At 37.9% G+C, this 25,860-nt stretch overlaps 1 protein-coding gene across 2 annotated transcripts in view; it reads right to left on the reverse strand.

Annotated features, from left to right (window-relative positions):
- Positions 1-25,860, reverse strand: part of LOC101155942 (glutamate receptor ionotropic, kainate 5) — a 250,192-nt gene that overhangs the window by 55,963 nt on the left and 168,369 nt on the right. For both annotated transcript variants that reach the window (XM_023960345.2, XM_023960344.2), the window contains exons 5-10: positions 23,675-23,772; positions 22,216-22,381; positions 15,856-16,034; positions 10,940-10,993; positions 3,851-4,012; positions 1,600-1,752 (exon numbers count right to left, since the gene is read on the reverse strand). In XM_023960345.2, the coding sequence (XP_023816113.1) occupies positions 1,600-1,752; positions 3,851-4,012; positions 10,940-10,993; positions 15,856-16,034; positions 22,216-22,381; positions 23,675-23,772 (812 nt within the window). The remainder of the gene's footprint in view (positions 1-1,599; positions 1,753-3,850; positions 4,013-10,939; positions 10,994-15,855; positions 16,035-22,215; positions 22,382-23,674; positions 23,773-25,860) is intronic.

Raw genomic sequence — 25,860 nt, forward strand, 5'->3', positions numbered from 1 at the left:
TCGCTGACGGTGAGCCGAGCGAACATGCAATTTCATTCGCTGACATTAGATGGCGCTTAATGTAAAACAGAAATACTCCTGTACACAAGGTGGCGCTGCGCAACTTTACGCTTCTGAAAGTTGCTTTTCACTCAGAAGAAGAGAGCAAGTATTTACACGCTTGTCAGAATCAAACAAAGAAAACATGAATATTTCAAGCACCAGTAGCTCCAACTGGTGTTTGGTTCGGGGATATTTTAGAATGTCCGTCATTATTGCTTCGCGGCTGTGTAGACGCTACTTGGCGTCTATCTTCTTCGCTGGTATGTGTGCTCAGCAAGGCAGTTTTGTGTTTGAGCGCCCCCAAGTTGTGTTTTACTGTAACTTCAGAAGCTCCAGACACGTGAGCAAAAGCGCCATTCTCATTGGTCGAGTAGATTTCGACGCGACGCGTCGAAAAAAAAAAACGAACCCGAGGCGTTTTTTTTTTTTTGACGCTTTAACGCCTGGCGTTTTTTCGCGTCGGTGTGCACACTCTCGTTGGTGCCCTTTGTTTAGTCACGAGGCGTTAAACGTCTGCGAAAATCGCCGGCGAAATTCGTCCCGGTGTGAACAGGCCTTAAAAGAGATTCAGCAGGTTCAGAAGACGGATAGATGGGTTGTTTTTGAGCTTGTTTAAGGAGAGAGACTTGGCTGCAGACAACAAAACTGTGTCAGATTTTGTTGTCTGGAAGCTAAAATTATATAACTTTAGGCAGAATTTTTTTTGTTTGAATATTTTATTTATTTATTATTCAGAATGCATTGTAAGGCCTATCACAAAAATGTCAGAAATGTTTAAAGCATAAGTGGGAAGATTTTGTTTTTAATTAATTACAATCTTGAAACAACAAACGCACAAGACCTAAAAATGATACACTTTTTCAAAATTGACATTTTAAAAAGTTTTTTGAATTGTTCCATCTATTATTAAAGCTTGAAAATGGGAATAAAGGTTTAGAGAGCACAATAAAGCTAAAATGGGGCAAAGGCACCAAACGATTGGAATCATCTTCCTCTCTATGTGCTCGTCATTTAAGAAAGCTCTTTTAATTCAGTTCAAACATACTTTTAATGGTTTTTATTTATTTTTCTGACTACTTGATGTTCCTATTGTTACTTTTATTGTATATTCTGAATCATATTTAATTTGGTCAATGTCATTCAAGAGAGTGGTGAATACGGAGAGCTCCTGTGTGTGTGTGTGTGTGTGTGAATGAGTGTGTGCTTGTGCGCCAGAGCGTTTAAGTTGTTTGCTTGTTTCTTTTTGTTCTTTTGTGTTATTTCTCATGTTTATTATTTCTCATCTACACTTGTAAATGAGGACCCTCTTGAAAACGAGATGTGAAACCTCAAGGGGCTTTATTCTTGTGTAAAAATGTGTAAATATGGCAAATAAAAAGCTTTTATTAAAGGTTAAAAGGGTAAAGACTGTTAGAGCCGCCAGATAAAATAAAGTTTTTGGTTGCGATATGGGGGAACTTCCAGTCCGGCGTTGAGGACGTCTGGTTTCAGCCGATGATCTTTGCAGCAAATGTCTTGTGTTTTTGTGCACGTTGGCCAGTGTGCTTGTGTGTGTACCATTCGTAGGTAGTTCATGAGGCTTGTCCCATGCTGCCAGATGAGCGGGGAGGTGCAGCTCAGCGGCTTCACTCCGATCTCCTGACTCCGGTTCAGCTCCCGCACAGCGCCGACCACCACATGAACGCCATCAAACATGAGGGCGGATGACAGCTGGACATCAGACGAAAAAAGAGTTACTTCAGACAGATGGAATATCCATGTTTGGCCACATGTGTTTTTCAGAATTAAAAAGTAAATGATACATTTATCTATGTCTATTCGTGTGATTGCATACAAAAATGCATGTATTGGGTTTTTAGTAAGTCAGTTAGCTATATGTGCTTTCAGATACATCTATTAAAAAACCACCTTAACCACTTCAGTGGAATGGAACTGACTGAATTTCAACAATTCAAACCAATTTTAAGGGTTTTGTGTAGAAATGACTGAATCCCAAAGTTTAATAAAGTTCTGTTGAAACGTTTGTCTTTTACAGTTGCAGAGAAGTTTGATCTGAAAAGAAAAACATGTGTGCTCAAAGCAATGATGAAGTCGTCAGTAAGCCTAAAGAATAATGCGAAATGCTGCATCACTGGTGAGGAAAGGAGGATAAAGCAGGAAAAAAAAAAGAGTGAAGAACTCTCTGTATCAGCCGCATTCAGCTCATAAAAATAAGTGATCCTATCTGAGTTTACGTTCTGCTCTGTTTGGTCAGTTGTCAGTCAAATTGATGCTCTCAGGGAATCTGATAAATTGCACGGCGACAGACTTGCTTCATCTGCTGAAGGCTGATAAGAAAAGACAGATGTATAGGTGTGATTGCAGTTCTCAACGCGTCACTACTTCCAGGGCTGAATGACTAAACTGCTTACAGTTTGAGCAGAGACAGATGAGGGAAGACAGAGGCAGAAAGTCTGGAAAATAATTGGTAGTTTTCTAAAACACATCTGATCCAACAGCTGTTGTCTTTTTTCTGGCTCCCGCGTGACACTAAAAACCCTGGAAATCTCCTAAAGGTGCCTTTGGGAATGTTTATGAATATCTGCGGAACAAATGATCAAATTAAGCTTTTGCTATGAAACTGAAAAGAGTGACTGCGTAAAAATAAATTATTCTCAAACGAGAGATGCTTTTCTTAAATATTTATTGGGGGAAATTTTTTTTTCGAATTTTCGGCTATTATTCCAGATTCAGCCACAAAATAGAGTTGTATATATTTTATTTATAAAAAATGAAATGATGTACAAACATAATAATGATTTATTGTTTAATAGTTCACACAAAAATGCATAAAAATGAAAATTGAAACATTTTATAATATTTTGAAAGAATTCCCTCATTTTAGAACTGATGACAGTGATTCACCTAAACAGAAGACTGAAATGAGAAATACAAAGAAAACCCTGAGGTTCATTTTACATTGGATTAATTAGATTCATTAGATGCAGACTAGAGGCGTAATTGGACATAAGAAAGGTTAATTGGGTTAACGGGCAGCACATTGGGTCGGGGAGACCTCTCAAAGGTAGAAAGTTTTGTTGCTCAGTGAAAAACAAGCAAAACAAAATCACAGACTTTGAATATGTCATCATCTGCCACACTTGATATAGAAGATTTAGAGTCTGGGGAAATCTCTGTGAGCAAGCGACGAGGCTGAAAATCAATAATGATGCTGGATGTCAGTGATCTTTATGGCCTCAGGCTGCGTTGCAGTAAAAACAGCCGTGATTCTATTATGGATATTACGAAGCGCTCGCACAAATCACTGTCTAAAAACAGTTTCCAGCGCCGTCCACCTGCAGTGGGCTCTGTGCTTCAGAGCAAAGAGACTCGGGAGACGTTACCGTGACGCGGACCCTTCATTCGATTACCTGTTATGGTTAGTACATTCTCTTCTACCTCTACCTTTACATCAAGCCCATGACTTTCATAAATCACACACTTCTGTGGGTGCTAAATATGCAGGTGATCATACACACAAGAACAACCTAATTGAAGACTAACGAACATTAAAAGCAGCTCTGTTCTCCACCAGAACATTTTTCGGTTTAAACAAAAGATGCCTTTTAGCCTTTTTTGGTTTGATTCCTCTTATTAGTCTGCTACTTTTCAGTTTTAGGATTTTTAGTTTTTGTAAAGTTAGGTTTTAGTTTGAATAATATAAAAAAAGATTCATCTATTTATAAAATGATCTAAACGTCCATCATTATCATCATCTCATCATCACAGTGCAAACCCCACAGGGAGGGTCCCCGAAAAGCCGACCCACCGCCGGTCCTGGGTACGGACTGATGTGACAGCCTTCCCTCCAGGAGAGATTCAGACTCCTGATGAACTCCGAAAAGAAAGGATGAGTGCGGTTCAGCATGGAGAAGCCCAGAATGTTGGACTGATCATTCACAACATCGTCCATCTTGAGCAGAGGGAAATCCTGCAGTCAGACAAACAAGATGAAGAAGAGATTTTCAGTTTTTCAGCCCGTCTGTCTACAAACGTTTTTTTTAGAGAAAGGATGTTAAATAAAAGACCACAAAGCAGGAAAAAACAATGGAAAGGAGGTCTATAGCAGGTGAATGGTCTAAAAAGAACATTTTCCTCTGCAGGTTTTGCAATATCAGGTTGAATTTTAAAATTCAGAACAGAGTAGTGAAGGAAAAAAAAAAAAGAGATGAACTTCAAAAGCAGAAATTTTTCGTAGAACTTCAAATAGTCCTTGAAGAAGACTTCACCGAGCTCGACTTTTACTCAGCTGAGTGTGTGTTCATCAGATGTTAAAATGAAACCAAACTTGTGATGAACCCAAGGAAGAACATATTTGCACAAACTCGTTCCAAACTGGTGTTTGTTGAGATCTGACACAAACTTCAATGGTGATTCTGTACGTTTGACCGATAGCTTCCTCAGCTGGCAAAAGTTTTCTCCCTTTAGTGGAAGATTCATCCATCTGTCCACCTCTTGCCCGGGGTTCAGGCCATGGGGCTAGAGGAAGCCCTGACCTCTTTCCCCAGTCACCTCCTGCAGGAGCAAATCAAGACAGCCTGGAGACCTGATCTTGTCGGCTTCAAGCAGTCTTCTCAGAGGAGGAGCGTGCCCGCAATGACTTAACTAGGCGTCCAGGTTGGCTTCTAAACCCCCTTAAAATGGCCCCTCTGGATGTGGGGAGTAAATGTCCCCTCCGAGTTCCTTTGGCCGAGCTTTGCAGTCTTTCACCTAAGAATCGGTGTGGCGATGCTTTTGCCTTCAAATCCCTGCTGATCCATAATACACCTGTTGATGCCCAAGCTGCAGGGCTAAGTCCTGTCTAAGCTGGCTCATCTCTGATTGGCCCATTCCCCAATACTGCTTCCATAGTGAAGTCCCTGTGATTTCAATTTAGGAAAAGGAAACCAAGTATATCATTTCTGTAACTGTCTTTTTTTATTATTACCCTTTTGTATTATTGACAGACTAAAGGGTGGAAAATTACCCCAACAAGTAACATCTAGGTATATATTAGGGACACAAACCCCTCCACCTCAGTAAGATGTCAATTCAGCCACAATATAGAAAAAAAAAGACAATTTTAGCACATTAAGGATAAGAAAAAGAAAATATTTTCAAGAATTTCTAGAATATTTACTATTAAAACAAACTCACATGTCAGAAAATCAAGTAAACCTGTTGGTTATTTCATTTCAAAATACGATTACAGTGTTTGCTTGATCTAAAAATAACCAGCAATAGGTGAAATCTACAGATGTTTCTTTTTTTTTTAAAGGCTGTAAAACTCCTCACTTCACACTTTATACACTTTTCTCAGACAAACATTTTCACTTTTGTTTAACCTCTCAAAATTCAAGCCTACTTTCGAATAAAAGCAATTGGATTTGCTTGCGATTACTGATCTACATAAATGTTGCAAACTGAAAGCATTCTGTAAATGGGACATGGCACAGAAGAGATTGATTGACAGGTTCAACAGCCAATCAGGACGCAGAACACTGTGCTGTTAAAAAAAACCCCACTCACATCTTGTACAAAAAAACAAATCTGCAAATCCCCAAACTGTTAGAGACCACTGTTCATTTCATGGTGAAGATGGACACATGTACGATATTGTTCTGTTCAAACTGTGCCCACGACCAACAGCTGACAGATAAAATGTCTCATGTCTCCTTTTTGTGAGCATTTGGTGTTTTTTTTTTGCTGTAATGTACAACCCACATTAAAGGACATTCCACGTTACCCATTTTGCACAATTTGAACATAATATTAAAACCTTCTTGGCAGTCAAAGATCTAGACTAAATCAATGAAACGTTGTGCAAGACTAGAATGTTTGTTTCTCAGTCAAGTTCTTGTGTTCATATCACTCAACTGTTTTGACAAACATCCGCTTCATCGCTTTGTGCACAGTAGAAGCATTTCAATTTAAAAGGACTGCTGCTTGGTGGTTGTCAGTCTGAAACCAGCATTGGACAGGCAGGCTGTCATCACGGGCGTTTGTTGCTCTGTAAAATGTTTTGGCAGACAATCTGTTCTGTCTGAAGAGGCGGCGTTTGTCCAGGGCACAAACGCTTTTCTTTACATAAACATCAAGGCTGCAGCTTTGCCCTTTAGGTTAACAGTCTGCATCCGCGCGCAGGCTGTTTGCTCAGCTATAGTCAAGGCTTCACCGGCATAATCATTTCCCTGATAGCCTCCTCTTCCTCCTTCTATTTCTTCTATTTCCCAAACATTGTCCCAAACTGTCGCTGTTATTGTTGCCGTGGGGCTTGCAAATGCCAAATCAATTTCTGCAGCAGCCACACTGGTTGTCAGGCTGTCAGAGTGCCAGCGGTGACAAAAAGTGGCTGGCTGGCCGCGGCGCAGGGAGCAAAACACTGCAACGGCCTTTCACAGACATCCGGCGCCCTCGTGACTAAAATATGCTTTTCTTCAAAGTCAGCACCAGACACGAACACGTTTAATCTGTGACGAATAAATGTACCGTAATACTTATGTGATTGGTTATAAAATGAAAGGTTTTGGAAAATTTAGTATTCTTAGGCTTATTGCAAAGTATTTGGTACTTGCAAAGATTTCAATCTTTGTTTCAGGACATAAACATATTCTAACAGGATTAAAGTTGTTTAAACTTCTCTTTGCCTTACACCATTCCAAGCTTTTCTCAAGAGTAGCAGTCAAGAATTGTTCGTCTCATTAAGAGCCAGGATAGAAAATATCTTCAAAATGAGTCCAAATCCTTTTACTCTATACTCTTGACAATAAAAAAAACTCCATTTTATTTAAAGTTCTGTTGGCATTCATTGCCATTATTTTGGAAACAAAATTGTAGATTTATGTTCTAAGAATAAGCGCTAGTATTAGATTTTATGAGGATGTATTAAGATGAGCCAACTTGTACTAGCATTGTATTCTCATTTTTGGTCACATTTTGTTCTAAAATCAGTCATTTCCACTTATTTCACTAGTTTATTGTCACTCTAATCAAAATAAACTACAATTAGGGCCATAAAAATGTGCCTAGAACTAGCAAAAAGTTTAAATGAAATGAAAATATTTTTAGCCAATCTCCCTTTTTGAATGCTTGCGTGTAACTTTAAATTTAAATACCAAAAAAAAATGACCTTGCATTAACAGATAACCGTGATTTTTATTTTATTTTTTACACACAAAAAATAACTCATTGGATGAACTCAACTTAATTGTGGGCAGGATTTCTATCCAATATGAGTGGCCCCAACTAAAAGAAAATTCTTCCATGTAATGAAATATAATGTCGAATGATGAATATGTCAAACTCAATTTTATCACAAAAAGCCAAACAGAAAGAAATCCATTAACTTAATGAAACTTACTGCAAAAGAAGGCAAGGCAAAAATCATTGTGTGACACTAGTCTCAAACCTCAACATGTAGATACCATTGACTGATCCACTGAGCTAAGTCTTCTGTGGCTACTTACACTCGCCAGCATAAGGAGATAGAATCACTATCTGAGAACTTCTCTGGTTCGAACAATGTTGCAACACCAGTAAGAATTTATCATGGAAAAGTGAGTGGTTAGACCTCCATTTACTGTTAGATTAACTACACAGGACCATGTTCGTAAACTGCAGGTATTGGTTCAAGGAAATTTCTGTTTGGTTTACATTTTCTTTCGCAAACCGACCCTGACATGGTTGTTTCAAGTAAAATGTGATATTAGATGGTTTTGTGCGAATATACTCAGATTTCTGTTTTTCCTTGTGGCTCACGTCCATGTACTCATTGAGGCTCAGCAGCTACTAAAGCACAATTAAAGTTATTACCTCCATGTGAAAGTGGTTTGTCTTATTCATTTTATTGTTCAGTAGGCTTCTCTCTTTAAAGCTCCACAAGTTCTGGTCATAAAAAGGGTCTAACAAGGCCTGGAAATCTTTTCAGTGTGACTGATTTAGTGAAAAAACTTCCAACATTTTGTGGCCTCTTGTGGACTCAGCTATTTGAAATCCAGCAGTCTTTTCACAGTCAGCAGAGCATGTTTAATACAAACTTAAAGGTAGGTCGTGGGCGGCTGTGAAGGTGAATAAATGGCTACGGTCGTGGTGAAGTGTTAGAATAATTTTCCTTTTGGTGCCTTTCCAAGTTTCTCTCTAAGGGTGGAGGAATGACAGTCTGCCCTTGCTCTGGCAGCGCCGAACGCGTGATCCTGTTAAAGACTGTGGCGGTGCTTAAAGTCAAGGCAAAGATCACAATGAGTTATTGCCCTCACAGCTTCTTCACCCAAGGGTACAACACAGACCAATTACATTTTAATGACCACAAAAAGGGGGCGGGATCAGCACAGGTCGTTGATGAGCAGGAAGAGGAGAGTTCGAGGTAAAAGTCAGGAAAGTTTGAATGCAATAAAACAACAAAACCTTCTGGATCCATGAATAAAAGCGGTCTCAGAGAAACATACTTGAGAGGGTACAACCAGGAAGGAAAGTATTCAAAAAGAACAAAGAAAAGAAGAAAAGAAAGACTCCACAAAATGGAAACAAATTAGGGCAGGGGTGGGCAAACTATGGCTCTGGGGTCATTTGTGACCCGCCACACAGGAATAAATGATATTGATCATCCTTGCTCAGGTTTTATTTTCCCTGTAATTCTGATACCTCCCCATAGATGGCGCTCTACAAATAAAATTGTCATTGTACATTCATGCAGTGTTGGAAGACTCGTTGTTTTCTGATCTTCGTGTGTGTTTTCAGAGTCGGACAGTCATTCCAACACCCCATCAACGCAGCATTTCTCTTTGTTTGCGTTTTACTCTGAGGGACACCAACCTGTTGGTACAATTGGCGCTACAATGAGAACAAAAGTCGCACTTTTGAAATAAGAACTCCAAAATGTTCTATTGAGAATTATATGTGTTTAATTTCCATCAAAATGAAATGAGATTTTCATCCAGATTCCATATCATTTCGTCCTCTAATGAGGTTTATTACCGAAACGCTCCTAAAAATACGAACGCCTTGTTGGCCCACAAGTCAAAAAGTGAGCCCAACCCTGACTTTGGGAAGATGAACAAAAAGAGTTAAAAAAAATGAAGAATTAAAAGAAATGGTTGAAAAGAAAACATTAAAGATGATAAAGCTACAAAAGGTAATTAGAAAATAAAATGCTGTATGGTGTAAACTCTCCAATGATTTGCAATTAGGGGTATAACGATTCATTTCAACAACGATTCGTTTCATATCATATCAATTTGTGGATGATGATACAATTCATTGTCGATCTTAGCTCATTTTAAATGATCTGATTCACTGACCTAAATAGATCCAGAAGATCTTTAGTCAAAACTTCAACCAGTGTGACTCAGAGAGAAATGCCTGGTACTGAACAGTGCATGGGAACTTTTCCAGATTCCTTGTAATTCTTGCAAATTAATCAAATGTAAATTAAATAGGTGTACAAACAAACATGTACTAATACAACTAATTAATGTCAAATCCATTCACATTTTAGTTTCAAGTTGTTTTTCCAATCACAATAATCCAAAGGAGACTTTCTTAGCACACTGTATGGTCACATGTCTTTGCTAATTTCAAAGCCTTTCCACACATTGGACTGAAACTCGATTCCTTTTTGCTGTCATCATGTGTGTGATGGTTCGTGGTCGTTTTTATGTTGAAGTTCAATAAACCTACTGCGTCTCAATCCAAATGGCGTTGTCAGAGTTTGACTTGATCGATTTCTGTCATTTCTAAACAATATTATAACGGTAAAGGTCGACTGGATTAACAATTTACCTCAGATAGATCGAATTATGGGTTAATCTGAGTCACATCTGCATCTCCATAAATGGTCCAAAAATCAATGCATAAAAGATTCAACAAACTTTGGCGCAACAGGTTGAAATCTAATAGTTTCACCTAAATGGATGTATTTGATTCATTTTGCATTTAATGAAAATGTATTTTTTCAGAGAAACTCTTTTACTGCAACTTTTTATTTGAATCAACAAAACAAAATGTCTTTGAAATAACAGCTTCAAACATTAAAACCTGCATCTTAGACTGTTTTGTTCTTTGTGTGTCGTACTATTTAATCGGGGATTGTGTCATTGTGTATAATGTTCACATTTAGCCGATTGTAATTGAAGCAATCTTGTTATGTGATGTCTTTTTGCATGCATCACGTGTACATCAAAGGGTAGTCGATTATTTACTTCCTGATCAATTTTATACCTTTTTACCAACATAATTTTGTCCTTATCCATGGTTTTTCAACCAACTCCACTGTTACTCCCACAACTAGATTGATTTTTCTTTTTTATCTTTGACTCTCCTAAAATAAATAGATGCGACATTTCAGATCCGTTTGTGGTTGATCATTATGGGCTTCAAAGGCTTGTTTAAAAAGTGACATCTGGAATTGCATTGGGGGCTTTTTAAGATTCCTTGTCTTGTACAATCGACTGCAGCTTCTGTTCTGCAGCAAATCAAGAAGCTCACTCATTGTGGAAACAGCTTCCTATGCGACACAAACAGTGCTTTTCTTTGTTTTTTCCTGTGGAAACTACACTCACAGTGGGGCTCTTTGTGCTCTTTTCTGCTCACAAGTCAATTCTGCTCTTCCTTAGATTGCCTCCAAGTCCGCCACACTGATGTCTCACTAGAATCATTCAGCCCTTACATGACCTCACAAACACGGGCTGACCTCCAGAGAAACCTCAGACTGAATTTCAAAACTCTTTTTGTCAGACAGGCTTTCACCCACATCACTTCTGCTATTTTCTGTTTTGGAAGCTCTTTGCTCTGGACCGTAATGAAAAAGGAGCCAGTGAACAATGGAGAGCACATTTGCATGAGGAAAAGTAGAGAAGAATGACTGCATAATGAAAGCTCTTACCATTGTGGTGAGGATGTACTTATAGAAGGCTGTCATCATTCCCAGCTCATTTGCCTGAAGAACACACACAAAAAACAAGAAGTGCACCGTGAGGACGTCAAAATCCTTCAATCTCTCAAGCACAGCACTAAAGTTATCTCAAATTTGCAAATATTGCATTTTCTTTGATCGTTAATCAACAATTTGACTGTAAATCTGCTGTTTTAGGGCTGCGCAGAAAATTTCAATGTTTACAAAATGAAGAGGTATGAATCAGGATTTCTTGGAGGTATCAAACAGTTCCTTTGAGTCCAGCACAAAGCTTTCCCGCAGCAGGTCTCCCACGGCAAACTGTGCTGTCTGCCAGTCTGTCATGAAGTCGTTTGGTCATTTTTTACATCCAGGATCTGACAGTGGAGATTTCCCAGCACAAATGTTTGCTGCCAGAGGTGATTTGAACTGGCAGCTTCACACCGAAGCGCCTGCAGACTTTTCCAGTTATTAATCCATTAACCTTCCACACACACAGGGAGCTTTTGTTCACTCCATTCTCTCTGCACAACCGGAGTTTCAGGTCAAAAAAAGAAAAGAAAAAACACACTTTAAATTTTGAACTTTTTTTTGTACAGAATTATTTCAGCACTTTTAAAGTGTGAAGAAACACTTCAAAAAACCAGTAGTTTGAAGAAGCCTTTGACTCAAAAAGTCGCTTGCAATTGAAAATCCCAAATTTGTTGCTCAAGGAAAAAGGATTCAAATAAGTTATGACTTTACTGATTTCCAGCAGAAAAGAAGACATCGATTTAAAAGAGTCACACTTTTCTGTCAGTTCTTATCTAAAGCTGATCTCAAATCTAAAAAAAGAAAAATTCATGGCTCACATTTAAAGACCCACTCCAATAAAAAAAGTGTTTTTGATGTTTTTAACATGTTGTGCCATTTTTCTCATGGAGGACATATTCGGGAACAAATATAAAGAAAATTAAGCTCAACATTGTACTTTTAAGTATATCTTTATTTAAATCGTCTTAAAACGGGAGCAGACAAAAAAATGCCTCTTGAAAAAGAGCTTATTTGTGACATAGAAAATACGCTGGGTGGGTCATAAGCTGCCTGCTCTGTACTCTCAGCAATGGGGAGGGGAAGGGGGGATGGGGTTGCTATTTGTCAACAACTCAGATGTGATTTTCTAATGACCTAAAAAACCACGCATGCAGGTTTTGGTATTTGTGCTAAAAATGGCATAATCATATTTAAAAGACCACCAGTAACGCTTTTATAGTAGATTAGAAGATGATCGGAGTGAATCTCTAAACAGATTGGATCCCATTGCTTTATAAAGAGACATATCATTGGGTTTCTTCTGTAAAATTATTGGTGGGACTGTTTTCTTCTTTTATCCATGACCAATTTTATCTCTTGGAGCATCTATTAGGAGCTGCAAGAGTTTATTACAGCTTTTCCTGGTTGTTTGGGGATCATTTTTATGTAAAAAATAGCCGTCTTTATGATATCAAATTATGGTGCTATGGCTACACTGGCCAGCCAAGCAGCTGTTTTATTGTCTCCACTATGCCCCTCATTCTTGTGTGAATGTGTTTCAAAAGCTTTAGCACGTTGCTGTCCACGATCACATAGAAGTGGAATATAGAGCGTAGACAATGAAGCAATCAGCCTGTCGGATTCATGTCCTCAAAAGAATTCACCGATTTAGAGTTTTGCATCACTTGTAAGAAAAGGTCTTGACCTTTAAATTGGTTTATACCTGCTGTCAGCCTTTGACAGCAGCCACTGTACTCTCCTGCTTCTGGGTTTGCCGTAATATATAACATAGAAAAAATGAAATTTTGGAAGCTTACTGCAATTATCTTTTGATCTATCATAAAAACCTTCTCAGTGGTCTTGTAATAATGATTGTGCCGTCTTTAGCCCAAATAAAAAAAAACCTGAGTTCAGTCAGTTGATTGTCTATGAGAACTGGATTTAAGTGCCTCAACAATTAAATACATCAGAATGGGGTGGAGCAGGGAGCTTGTGCCCCCCAGCGTATTTTCTACGTCGTAAATACTATCTTTTCTAAACTGCTTTTTCATGTCTGCTCCTGGTTCACAATTATTACAAAAAAAAAAATACTTAGATATGTAATTCTGAGCTTAATTTTTATTTTTATATATGTCCTCCATCATCAGAAAAATGCCACGAAAACATGTTCAGAACACTAAAAACAGGATTTTTTTAGTGTTTTTTTAGGCCAAACCTCTGATTCTTGAATTTTTAATATGCAACCAGAAATAAATCTGGTCAATTGTGATTGTTTAGAGTGCTCTTTAGATAAAGTCATTGTTAAATAAAATGTGTTTCACACTCAGCAAGAGCACAACTGGAGCTCAAGACTTTCATCAGTTCAGATAAAAACTAATCACAAAGAGAAACTATTCATTTTTACGTGAAATTGCAGAATTTGCCCAAGAAAAATGCAGGTTTATTGACTTAAGCAATAAATTGTGAGCTGTTTTACTCTCAACATCACAGCCTAAGACATAAATCCAGTTACATTACCTTATAACAGGAATGTTTTTATTGCACGGTTGAATGGTTTTGTTTGAAACTAAGAAACTAAGACATCAATTATTGTTTTTTTTCAACCTCATTCATTTGCATTTTCTATTTATATTTATTTGACTTTGAGTTCAAAAAAAGATTCATCATTGAAATATGATGCCATTACTTTCTGCTAATGAGCGTAATTAGCTGCAGTAATTGGTATTATGTTTACTGTTGCCTTTTTAATTATATCATGTTCTGTTTCTGCCAGATTCTCCTACACATTTGAACACTTTTTTTTGGTCCGTTTTATGTTCAGAAGCAGGTTTTCTTACTTGAGCCCTTCGGGGAATCATAATGAATCTGGACCTTTTACAGCAGGGGGTTCTCAAAGTTTTTAGGGCCAAATTACGAACTCGACATTAGACTGGGGGCCAATTTTGGTGAAAAAAAAAAGGATAAACAGAAAAAGTTGTTTTTAATAACTTCAATGACCAAGTGTCATTTGTACAGTTAACCAGGCCCTCCAGATGTTTTCCCAGTTGTGGTCGGAGGTTGCTGCCTGCAGATCTTCTACTCGTCGAGTATTTGTATCATTTGAAAGACTTATTTCTTCAAACTTTTTCTTTTGCTCTGGACAATGTCAGCTACTTTCAGAATATATTCTTTTTACAAACTCCCCATCACTTAAGCGCTTGCTGCGCCGGGCCATTTCCAAAGCCTAAACATAGCTAGCTTATGTCACAGCGTCCCTTGATTTAGCCACTTTTGTAAATATCTGGTGTGCAGCATAGCCTGGTTGTGGTTGTTGGAGCTTATTGTTGGGCTCCTCGCCAGTAAATGTCATGGTGGCTCGATCAGCTCTCCTCCCCCTCCCCTCTCTGCTTGTCTCCCGATGCTTCTCAGCTTTGTCCACTCACCTCATCACCGACCAGACCTACTTAAGGAGATCCAGAACCAGCGTTTATCACCAGTTCGTTGCCCCTGATGTTGCATAACCTGGTCTCTCGTCTAGTTTAGTCCAAGTGTTCTTGTTCACGTCTAATTTTTGTATTGCCTCGCCTTCAGGACATACTGACCACGAGTGGACACCTGAATCCCCGGATTACCTGAGCCACATGACCTCTCGGAACACCAAGAACCTCCAGCCTCGCCTCGAGCCATAACTACCTCAAGCTACTTCCAGCAACTTCACCCGCTGCTCTCCAGCCTCCAGCCACATCAAGATCTCAAGCAACATCAAATTACATTAAAACTTGCCTTACCAACTTACTCACCTTGTGTTTTCCTTCCAGGCTCCAGTGCCTGGTTCTGCCTCGCCTAGCTTGCCATGACAATACATTTGTCATAGTTTTATAATTTGTAACATGGTGATGATTTTTATTGAATACCTTGAGCATTGTATTTACCGGCTTGCAAATAGGGCACATGACTTTATCCAGTCCTTGAGGTAAGACAAAGTAAGCATTTGTCCACTTAGCTTGAAAGAGCTTTTTTCTCCTCGCCAATACAACATTTTTCCTCAAAGGAACCTGTTCTGCCTCTCTTTTATTGAGGGCCACAAAAAATCTTCCCGCGGGCCGCCATTGGCCCCCGGGCCGCACGTTGAGAACCCCTGTTTTAAAGCATCATCGACATTTAGATGAACACAGAGGTCGTCGGAATAACGTACACACAAACTCTCACATGAGTATCAACGTAAAACAACTCAGGCCTGTTTCAAATTGTAATCCTCTGATCCGTTTTTCAATGATAAGTATTTTACATCCTCTTCTTTTGATAGGTTCTCTACAGTTAACTCAGCAGTTTAATGTACAGTAAACATGTAAAAATAGCAGGCATTATGCATTAACATCATTCATTTTTCACAGTTAATCCCATCATTTTACCCTCATTTTTGTTTCCCAATCATGAATCACACGTCGCCTTTTCAGCATCCTCACACTTTATCCAGCATTAACTTGACAGTTCAGCGTTTTTAGCAGCAGGCAGCAACATTTTCAGCAGTTTTCCCCCTATAGAAGCCTTTTCTGTGTTCTGATGTTGATGTATTTATCGATTCCAACACATTTTAAGGCTTTTTCTTCATAAATAAATGCTGATTATAAGTTTTCTTGATGGTTTATTTATTTTTTTCCTCCCAAACCAGAATATAAAACAAAACAGTAAAACATAATCCATCATATTTCATAAAACAATGTGAAATTTATTACATTTTCAAGGCAGTACACATCTAAGCACATGGTGTGAATTTGCGTACCTTAAAGCTTTTGGAAATATTTTAAATGAATACAAACAAATGAGAAGACAGAATTACTCTAGATTACTGTGGATTTGGAAGAAAAGGTCAAACTTTGCAGACCTGAGTGGACAAAACAAACAAACACCCTCACCTTCCTGAGGATCTGGTATGAGATGGAGGCATTGGCGTCAATTATGATGGTTGCCACTTTGTCATCCCGGATCTCCTTCAGCAGAGGGGTGGGATCCAGGCTGTCATCCAGCATCCTCACAGAGAGCGTCTCCCTGGAGATAAGGAAGTGGCGAACCAGCTCTTCTAGTCGTAACAGACCTGAAGGGGAGGAGAGGAGAACAAGAAACCAAAGAGAAAAAAAAACGTTTTAACAGCAAAAATACATACAGCCGTCTCTCCCAGGCAAGACGGGGTAAAAGTCTAGACTTTGGTAAAAAGTGAAGTTTTGTTGTCGGCATACATCGCCAGAAACTAAAAATATGCGTGTTAAACAAGAATAAAAGCTAAAATTGGGGGTATATAACTCGTGATTTAAACCATTAGTCTAACTTGAAAGAAAATAAAAAAAACTTTTTTCATGATGTGACTCAGTCAACAGTTATAAATAGTTATTGCTGTTTTATAATGGGCAATAAAAAGAATAGGATAGAGGCAATTATGCTAAAAGTCATTTGCAATCCTCAGAAAATGACTGAAGGGATCTAGGTGTCCAAAAAATGTGTCAATTGATTTGTTTGGAAAAAGATTAAATTAAATCAATTATAGATTTACTTGAAATTAATTCAGTAATTTCTTCAATAAAATACTTGATTCATTGTCATACTAGTTACTGACAGAAACTGAAAAAAATACCTTTTTGCTGTGCAATAAAGGTGATTGTGGTGAAAAATGTCTCATAGGCTGCTGTTGTCCGATTCATTGGCTGTTGTGATCCAACACACATCTAAAAGGCCAGATTTTTTTTTTTTACATATGATAATGAACATCACTTCACTGTCCTTGACTCCTATGTCTTTTAATTTATGCATTTTATCATTTCTGCAATGAGTTTGATAAATATGTGTAAATTCTTTATTGCTTTGACTACAATGCTTGAAATAAATCAATAAAAATAAAAATAAAATAAAAATTTTGACTCACTGATTATTAGTTTGGTCTTTCATTGGTAAACATATATAATAAAGAGGTCAGTAGTTTTTTAAAAATATACTTTTTTTAATTGTAGCAGGAATCAGATCATACGCCAGTTTACACATGTGGCATTGGCTTTTACTTTTATTAATCTAGTGCACATGTGTCAAACTCAAGGCCCGCGGGCCAAATGTGGCCCGCCATGTCATTTTATGTGGCCCACGAGAGCATAAAAGATTTTAATTTCTGAAAATAAAAAATGAAAATTGGTGTGTATTTATTCATATCTTGGGGGGATTGGACTGGGCAACTATACATTAGAACTTAAACACTGTTCATATAACCTAACCTGACAGAGTCACATTTAAAAGGATTTATGCTAGAGTAACAAGCAAACATAATGTTTTCTATGCAACTGTAATTGTCATTTAAAAAGTTATAATAAATAAATAAATGAGTAATTTAACATTAAGGAGTAGTTATGTTTATTTTTCATTACATTTAGTTACATGTAAAAGTTATATCTGGCCCTTTGAGGACTGCAGCGATGCTGATGTGGCCCTCAGTGAAAATGAGTTTGACACCCCTGATCTAGTGCAGACGCTACAACATGTGTGATAGTATGCAATAAGGACGCTGCTTAATCGTCACTAAGCAGTGATTGGTCCAAGTCGGGTTGAGTCTCTATGGCAACTATTTCTCTATAGAACTTCCTGTTTAGAACACCAGGGGGGAGGGGCCACTCATTCCTGTTCTGATATACAGTCTATGGTCTAGTCTGCTTTTCAACTTTGTAAACTTTTATTCAAACTCCTTCAAGGGATAAAAAAAAAAGTAAAGCACTAACACGTCTTTGCTCTGTTAGTCGTGTTAGTTACAGGGTGCTGTTGAACAATATTTGATGCAGAAAATGTAAAAATGTATTATACAAAGATTAAGAAAATAACAGCTTGCCCAGCTGGGATTATAATTGTTTCTAGAAAAATGTAAGCAGTACATAACATCAACACCAAAAAATGCTTCAGAATATAGTCCTATGCAAAAGATGCTTTAAATTTGAAATAGAAATAAGAAATTCAACTGTTAACCTCCTTTTTGTTGCCTACCTACATGTTATAGACTGATTGCTGATTTTATTGTGCTTTAAGTGTTTATTTTATTTATTGTATTTTCTGTTATGTACAGTGTCCTTGAGTGGCAAGAAAGGTGCTTTAAATAAACGGCATAATTATTTGGCCACAGTTATCCAAATAAATACATGTTAAGTATTTTATTAAACTGCAAACAAACCAACTATGTTCATTTTCTAATTTATTCATGTTTTTTTTTAGTCCTGGGCTGTTTGGACAGTAGAGGGCATTGGAAAATAAACATTTATGTCTGCAAATATACAACAAAACGTATAAACCAGATTTTTTCTGAACACTTTTTACATTCCAAAACTAATGGAAGAAAAAATGTATATATATAGATTAAGGAGCCACTTAAGATATATTTTCCAGCATGAAACAACAGAGTAGGTTTGATAGAAAATCAGGCAATCATTTGTCCTTTAATGTTTTTGGTACTTAAAGCTTTAAAATGATGCAGCATCATTTCTCTTTGAGGCTGTAGGGCAAAAGAAATCAATCAGAGTTTCTTCTGATGTTCGCTTTTCAAAATTGGAATTAAGAAACCCGTACCTGCACCATTAATCCTGAATTGGAGGTTAATAGACAGCAACCCTGTGGCACTAATACAACAAGCTGTTAAGGGTCCAGCTCTGTCTCTGGTTGATGTTCAGACCAGCAGAAAGATGATGATAAAATGGAATCTGTCGCCTCTCTAACTTTCTGACTCTTTGGACCTCTTCCAAAACAACGTGCACATTTAAAAATGACTCACTGAAGATTAGTTCTGTGGAAAATTGGAGCTCCAAGGAAACAGGATAAAAATTCTACCTGAGAGACATAAATGTCAAATTTTTGTTGTAGAAATTATAATTAGTCACTGTCCTGACAAACACTTTAGTGTGAAAGAAAACACAAGATTAGTGGAATATAATATATATATATATATTGCAGGTAAAAACTGGGTTTAATAAACTTAAACATATGTTTTTTTTACACATGAATACAGTGGCCCTTTTGCAATCCCACCCAGAGGGGTTACATGCCGAGAATGTGGAATGGATGCTTCGAAACCCACAATCAAGGCTAACTGCCAAACAACTGGTGGCCCAATGTTCCAGTGACTCAGAAAAGAACTGGAGAAAGCCTGGAAAGTGAAGGTGACAGTGGTGCCTGTGGAAATTGGAGCACTCGGGGCAGTAACCCCCAAGCTGGAGGAGTGGCTACAACAGATACCTGGAAAGACCTCAGACCTCTCAGTCCAGAAAAGCGCAGTGCTAGGAACAGCTAAGATACTGCGCAGAACCCTCAAGCTCCCAGGCCTCTGGACCCGAGCTTGGAGGAGAAACCACCCGCGGAGGGTCAGAGGGGCGTTTTTTGTCTATATATATAAATATATATAAATATATTAGTGCATGTTTTCGCAGGCTGAGCTTCTAAACTTAATTCTTGACTGAAGGAATTACGTTTTCTTACTTTTTCATTTGATCACGACAATCAATTATAATTTCAGGTTTTATTTTTTTGTATAAGTAATAATTCAAGTCAAAATTAAATCAGAGGAAAATAAAGAAGTTAAAAAAGAAAAATATAGAAATATCAAACAAAATATTGTCGTCATAATTTTTCCATGGCCCGTTTTATTTAATAACAGCGTCTGCATCTTTTAAGTTTCAGCAGTCAGTCCAGCGTTTAGCAGGTTGGGTTCAAACTTCTAACAGAGGCAGCAGAAGTGAGCCACGTAATCGTTGCCATAAAGTCCTCACAGCAGCCATGCAAGCTTTAAATGGCTGACAGCACATTTTATGACATCAGCACAGGCCTGGTAAAACACTTCTATAAATGTGCCAAGGCTACGGCTAAAGACTGAGACACATAAAAACAATGAGCTACGGTGAATGGAAAGAGTGATAAAGGATTGGTAAAGGAAAAAAACAACAGAAAGTCACCTAGTACAAAAAAAGGAGAAAAAAACTTCAGGGCTGCAGTCAGCAACAAGGAGGTCATATCCATTGTTTGAGAAACAAATGATCTGATAGGAAACCTCTGCATCAGATTTGTGTTAATATATTTGATTTATATGTGTGAGTAGAAGAAAATAACAATTATATATAATATTTATTTATGGTACAAAAACGGGGGTATCAAATCAGAAATGATGCTTACATATTTGCTGGTCTTTTTTCATTTTTAATAATCAGTAAATGTTTTTGAAATGAGAAATTCAAACCATGTCAAAATTTCTCAATTGATTATAGCCACTGTTCGGCACATATGTTACTTAATTTCAGAGGAAAATATCAGAATCAGAATACTTTTAGTTATCCCAGGTGAAATTGAATCTATTGTAAATATGAAAACTATTCCCAAAAAAAAATAATTTATAAAATGACTACTAAACTGTGCAGATTGTTCCTCATTTCTTAAATATTTTTGGAGTACTTGACATTTTCCTGCTGACATCCATGTTGACGGTTTATCTGACCAATCAAGTCTAAGTGACTCAGATGACAAAGAAATCTAACAGTTTAGGTTACATTTTAAAGATTGGTATCATTTAAAAAATGTGTAAAGTGAGAAACAGGAGACTCTTTAACAAAGACAAAAAAGAAAGCAAATTTATTGTTTGATATAATTATTAATGTGTCAATGAAGAAGTAATAGTGTTTGTGGGGTGTTTCTGCTCTACCATTTTATTTCTTTTAAAAGGTTGTGGTGTTACACATTGTATTTTTTCTTTTTTTTTTACTTTTAAAGTGTTTTTCTGTCTCTGTTTTCCTTTGTTTTCTGGGAGGTTCTGTCTTTCATTTTCTTCCCCTACTATATTTGTGTGCAGGTTGGAACAAAAATGATCTGGAGTGCCTGATTGGCTGAGGACATTCAGCTCTGGGTTTAAACTAGACAGGGGTGTAACATAAATCGGAGGCTCATCCAGGAAGTTGTAAAAAAAATGTCCACATGCTAAGTTTTACATTCGCAAACGCAATTTGTGCAATTTGCAAAAACAGAATTCATTAATTATTTTTGCAAATCCACTTTGTCACATTTGTGACTTTAAAAAATAAGTTTGCATGCGTAACAAAACATGACCGGTGTACACCCTTACAAAAATATTTTCAAGTTCTTATAACACATACACATTAATAAGTGTTTTCTCTCCAAGTGCTCACACAGATCTGCAAAAAACAACTTAAGTTACAACCTTAAACCTTTTAAAAAAAATCAACCAATCAGCACCTTTCTCCTGCCACCAGCTAAGCAGCATGTCGCCTCCTGAAATCCAATCAGATTGCTAAATATTCCATGGATTTATTCAAAAAGAGGTTTGCTTTTCGCATCACTAAAACCCAGGATGGCATCAACCACCTCAACCTTAAATAAGGGGGGTTTGATAATATTGCTAGCATAACTTGTGTTGCATCAAGTGTTGAAAAAAGTGAATACGATTCCTATGGCGCCTCGTCCTTCTGACATCACAATAAGGGTCATACCAGCAGGAAAAACAAATGATTGTCTGAGAGTGAGACTCTTTGAACAGCAGGTTTGGCAGCCCTGTTTTTCTGCATCCATTCCCGTGGTCGTGACGCCCCGTTTTCTGTAAAAATATGATAGACCGACAGTAAATAGTAGGTTATTAAATTAAAATCAGCTGGAACTGATCAATCGCAAAGGTGCAAAATAATTCTGCACTTGTTAATCTTTTTACAGATCCACGCATTTTGTTTGCCAATCAAAAATGGTAGATGCTGCAAACGGCTGCAACAAATCAGACCCACTTAGGTTTCACTTTTTGACTTCAAGGGCTTCGTGAACTACCAGCTGAAGTCTTGCTCCAACATACCGCATGCCTGTTTCAAAGGTCTTCCAGAGACCTGGCCTCAGCAGGTTGAAGCTTTGCCGGCCACACCTTGGCTGAGATTAGACTTATCACCGAGTGACATCAGTGAACACGGTCTGGAATAACCGCTCGCTGTGAACAAACTCTGACTGTTGGAACAGCACATTCGCTCAGTCAGCACAAGCACAGGATTCCAGCTAGTACAAACAGAAAATACTGAGAGTGGAGGATGAATAATAAAGCAGTGTCTCCAGTTCAGCTCATAGAATTCCCACAAAGCCACAGCTGCGCTGAAATCAATCATTTTGTGGAAAAGAAAAATGGATAAGCCTCTGCTCCCAGCATCAAACAGAGGAACTAAATTAATACATTTGGCGAGGCGTATTCAAATATTAGCATTTACACACTGAAAGAGACTCACACTCGGCTTTGGCACAGATCAGGCTGGCTGTTGGGTAACCAAAGGAGCGCAGGATGGACCCGATGGCCAGACTCATGTCCTCGTTGCTGGGGTACAGAGTGACGGAGGCAAAGCGGAGGTACGGCAGCTTGGGAGTCTCCTCAGGACCAATCTTCACGTGGGGGATCTGAGGTAACAAAACAAAAACTTCAACTATGAGAGATATTATAAGGTGGGAGAACTTGCACAGTTGGTGGCTGATTAAATTCGTGTTTGCCCCACTGTAAAAAAATCAGCCATTGCTGTATCCACAGTATAGTAGGCTATAAGTCATGTATTTTATGGACGCTTCTTTATACTTAGTTTCTCATACGATTATACTTTTTTATACTTATTGCTCCTGGGTCTTGTACTCTATTGGACAGTCATGTAATACATTTCACTAGATATTGCACAATGTATCAATGTGACAAATAAGATTTGAATTTGGTAAGAAAAGTCTAGTAAGACCATGACACACCCTGATGAAAAAATAACAAACGTCACGCCGAAAAGAGCAAATACCATTTAACCTAAATTGCATGAATATTGAAACAAAATATAAAATGTTATAGTGCATAGTCAGATGCTTGCTGCTTAACTGTCACTTAAAGTTTGAACAGCAAAATGATAAATTAGTTGAAAGTGACTTTGCTCTGATCTGCACAAGTCGTTCAATATCAAAGAGACATGTCCGTCACGGCGATGAAGACACCAGGCTGCGTGTAGTCTTAGAAGGAGGAGAAGATTAAACCAAAAGTTGTCACTCCAGCAAAAAAAAAAAAAAAAAAGACTGATTAGGAGCTGACCTGAAAATGTCAGTGACACACACGGCCTGATTCAGTGGATCTCTGACAGGAATTGAGTCCAATGTCTGAATATTTGGTTCAATTATCATTCATCACAGAAATATGTGATTTCTTTAACTTTTAAATGTCTGGATTCATAATTTTCACTTGAATTCCAGTTAAAAAAATAAAAAATAAAAAAATAAAACTTTTTTTTTTTTTTTTACAAGACAGCTAAGCCGTTTTTATCACAAGTTTTGTTTTTATGAGTTGCATGAAACAAAGATTTCATAATACAGGTCCGTAAATGCAAAAATAAATATATTGAAAGGTTTTGGTGTCCATTTGTATGAAAAGTGAGCAAAGCATGGCAGCAGCACCTGTTTGTGATTTGGAAGGAATATTTTGTGCTTTCAGTGTTTGTTAGAGTCCCTGAGGGTCAAATGTTCTGGTGCATTATTATCCACATCATTAAGCTCCAAAGTGGCAAACATATAAAGCTGTTTATGCCCCTCTAAGGTTTAATGTACTGGCTTTTGTAGAAAGTTGTAGACGGAATGGAACGGAATGATTAGATCAAACGGAGTCTGCTGATTGACAGGACAGCGCAGAAACACTGAACTGGTCCTATCTGCGGTTGAGATGTCACCGACCTCTTTCTCCCCACAGATGTGACTGATGGTGGAGCCAGAGGCGGGGCTGGAGGCCGGGCCGATCACAGACACCACTCCCTTTGGCAAGATCTGGCACACTGTGGAAGGAGATGGAGGGAAACCAGAGTTAGTTCAAGTTAAAACAGTGAAGGTGTTTCAAACACTGAGGCTGAAGAACATTCCAAAACCTTAAACACTGTTCTGTCCCCGATCAGAACCAACTCTTTTTATTATAGGACAATATAGAAAGTTTAAACTAAGAATGTTCAGGAAAACTGTTTTTTTTTTTTTAGTTTAGTGGGTAATAATCATGGCTGTGCTTCTTATCAGTGTGGACATAGATGTGTTTTGGCAGTTTTTTAAGTTCAGCTCACTGTCAGATCCTACCAGCTCTTAAAAAATCCCATTATAACCAAATGTATAGATCTTTATTGATGTTTCTAACTGCATTGAGAAGCAGAAACTTAAAAAAAAAGGCACTGTATAGGAGGAACTCTAATAAGTACAAAACCTTTTTTATTTTTATTTATTTTTTGCTGCATAACTTGGGCAGTACTTTGGTCATCTCTTGAGCTATTTTCGAAGCGTTCCCATTGTTTTACTTTTTATATATATTTATGCCGTTTTTAACAAAAAAATCAAAAGACCTGTGTCGTTTGTTAAGATATAGTTTTAGAAATTCACCAATTGTGCCGCCCGCTTTCCTCTTCCCTTTCCCTTTTTCAAGAGTTCTCTGTTTAAATGCTCTCCCGCTAGCTTACAGCCCCTCCCCCCTGAACCTGACATGCAACAAAATGGCAAAAACTATCAGAGCTATCCAGCCGTCAAGTTTTAACCCAGATTCCAGCTCAGACAAGGAAAACAAAGACGTACATGGATCTATTTGCTTGCATGTGGATGCATCAGAATTGGATCATAGCAGGGAGCTGGTGGCCCAGCTAGCGTATTTTCTACGATCTATTGCGAACTGCATTTTTTTGTCTGCTCCTGATTCACAATTATTTGAATAAAGAGATGCTCAAAAATGCAACTTTGAGCTTAATTTTCTCCACTATCAGGAAAATGCCTCTAAAACATGTTAAAAACACATGTTTTCATCAAAGTGGGTCTTTAAGGCTTAAAGCTGTGGTTGGTTGTTGTTCTCCTCAAATTTAGCCTTTATTGATTATTTACTTTGGATATTGTTTTGTGTACCAAAACTTTTTCAGTTTTCAAAACACATTTACTGTCAGAATTTCACCTTTTTCAGTCTAAAATGCTAAAGTGGCCTTTCATAATCCAAAATACTCAGCTTAGGTAAGCAAAAAACACAACAGTATACAAACATCTTGTTATTTTAAAGTCATGCACAAAATCTGGCTTAATAAAGTTTAACAAGCATCACTCAGTATTTTGAAAAAAAATAAAAATAATAACTATTAAAAGGCTTGAACTGTTTCAGGGAAATCTGTGTGCTGAAGAATAACAAGAATTGTGACCTTTCTGCAAGCCCTTCCAGCCACGCTTTATCCCTCTCCAGGGACATGCGGGACCCCAGGGGCCAGATCCGGCACACAGTGAATCTAATTCTGCGCCATAATGACTGGCATAAAAATCCTCGGCCCCGACACCCACCCAAAAACCAGAGCACACCCTATGTCTTGTTTATGAGACACACTGGAGATGCCCTTTCATTTCAACAGTTTGTTCTGCCTTCTTAAATCCAGTCAGGGCTTTTTTTCTCTTCTCGTATCCAGAGGTTTGGACTTCACTAAAGAACAGCTAAAAAAGAAAACTGCTTTGTTGGGGTTAACATTGCTTATTTACGGGGTCAGAATTGTGCCCAAGTGGAATAATAATATATTTTTGAACAAACACAAGAATGCTCAAAACTTTGCTTCCTTTAGAGAGAGGCTCATAGATGTTTACAGCAAAGCAATTGTAATTGCATGGTTCCTTACAGTGAAATCCCTTTTTTTCTACTTTGGGGTATAAAGGACGTTTTCAGGTCATTTATTGAACTATTTATATTAAACATTGTTTTTTGTACAATTTGTGCGCTCTTTGAGAACCTATAAATGCTTGTCCTTTTGGATGTCTCCTCTTATGTCTCTGGCAGCTCATAATCAATAAACATCAGCTGCAGCTGCTCAAGCAGAACGCGGCGAGGTCACTGTGACACTCAACACTGTGGAAGCAGTGAGACA

The sequence above is a fragment of the Oryzias latipes genome, chromosome 11 (assembly GCF_053564925.1).
Source record: "Oryzias latipes strain Hd-rR chromosome 11, Olatipes_Hd-rR_3.1".
Classification (NCBI taxonomy): Eukaryota; Metazoa; Chordata; class Actinopteri; order Beloniformes; family Adrianichthyidae; genus Oryzias; species Oryzias latipes.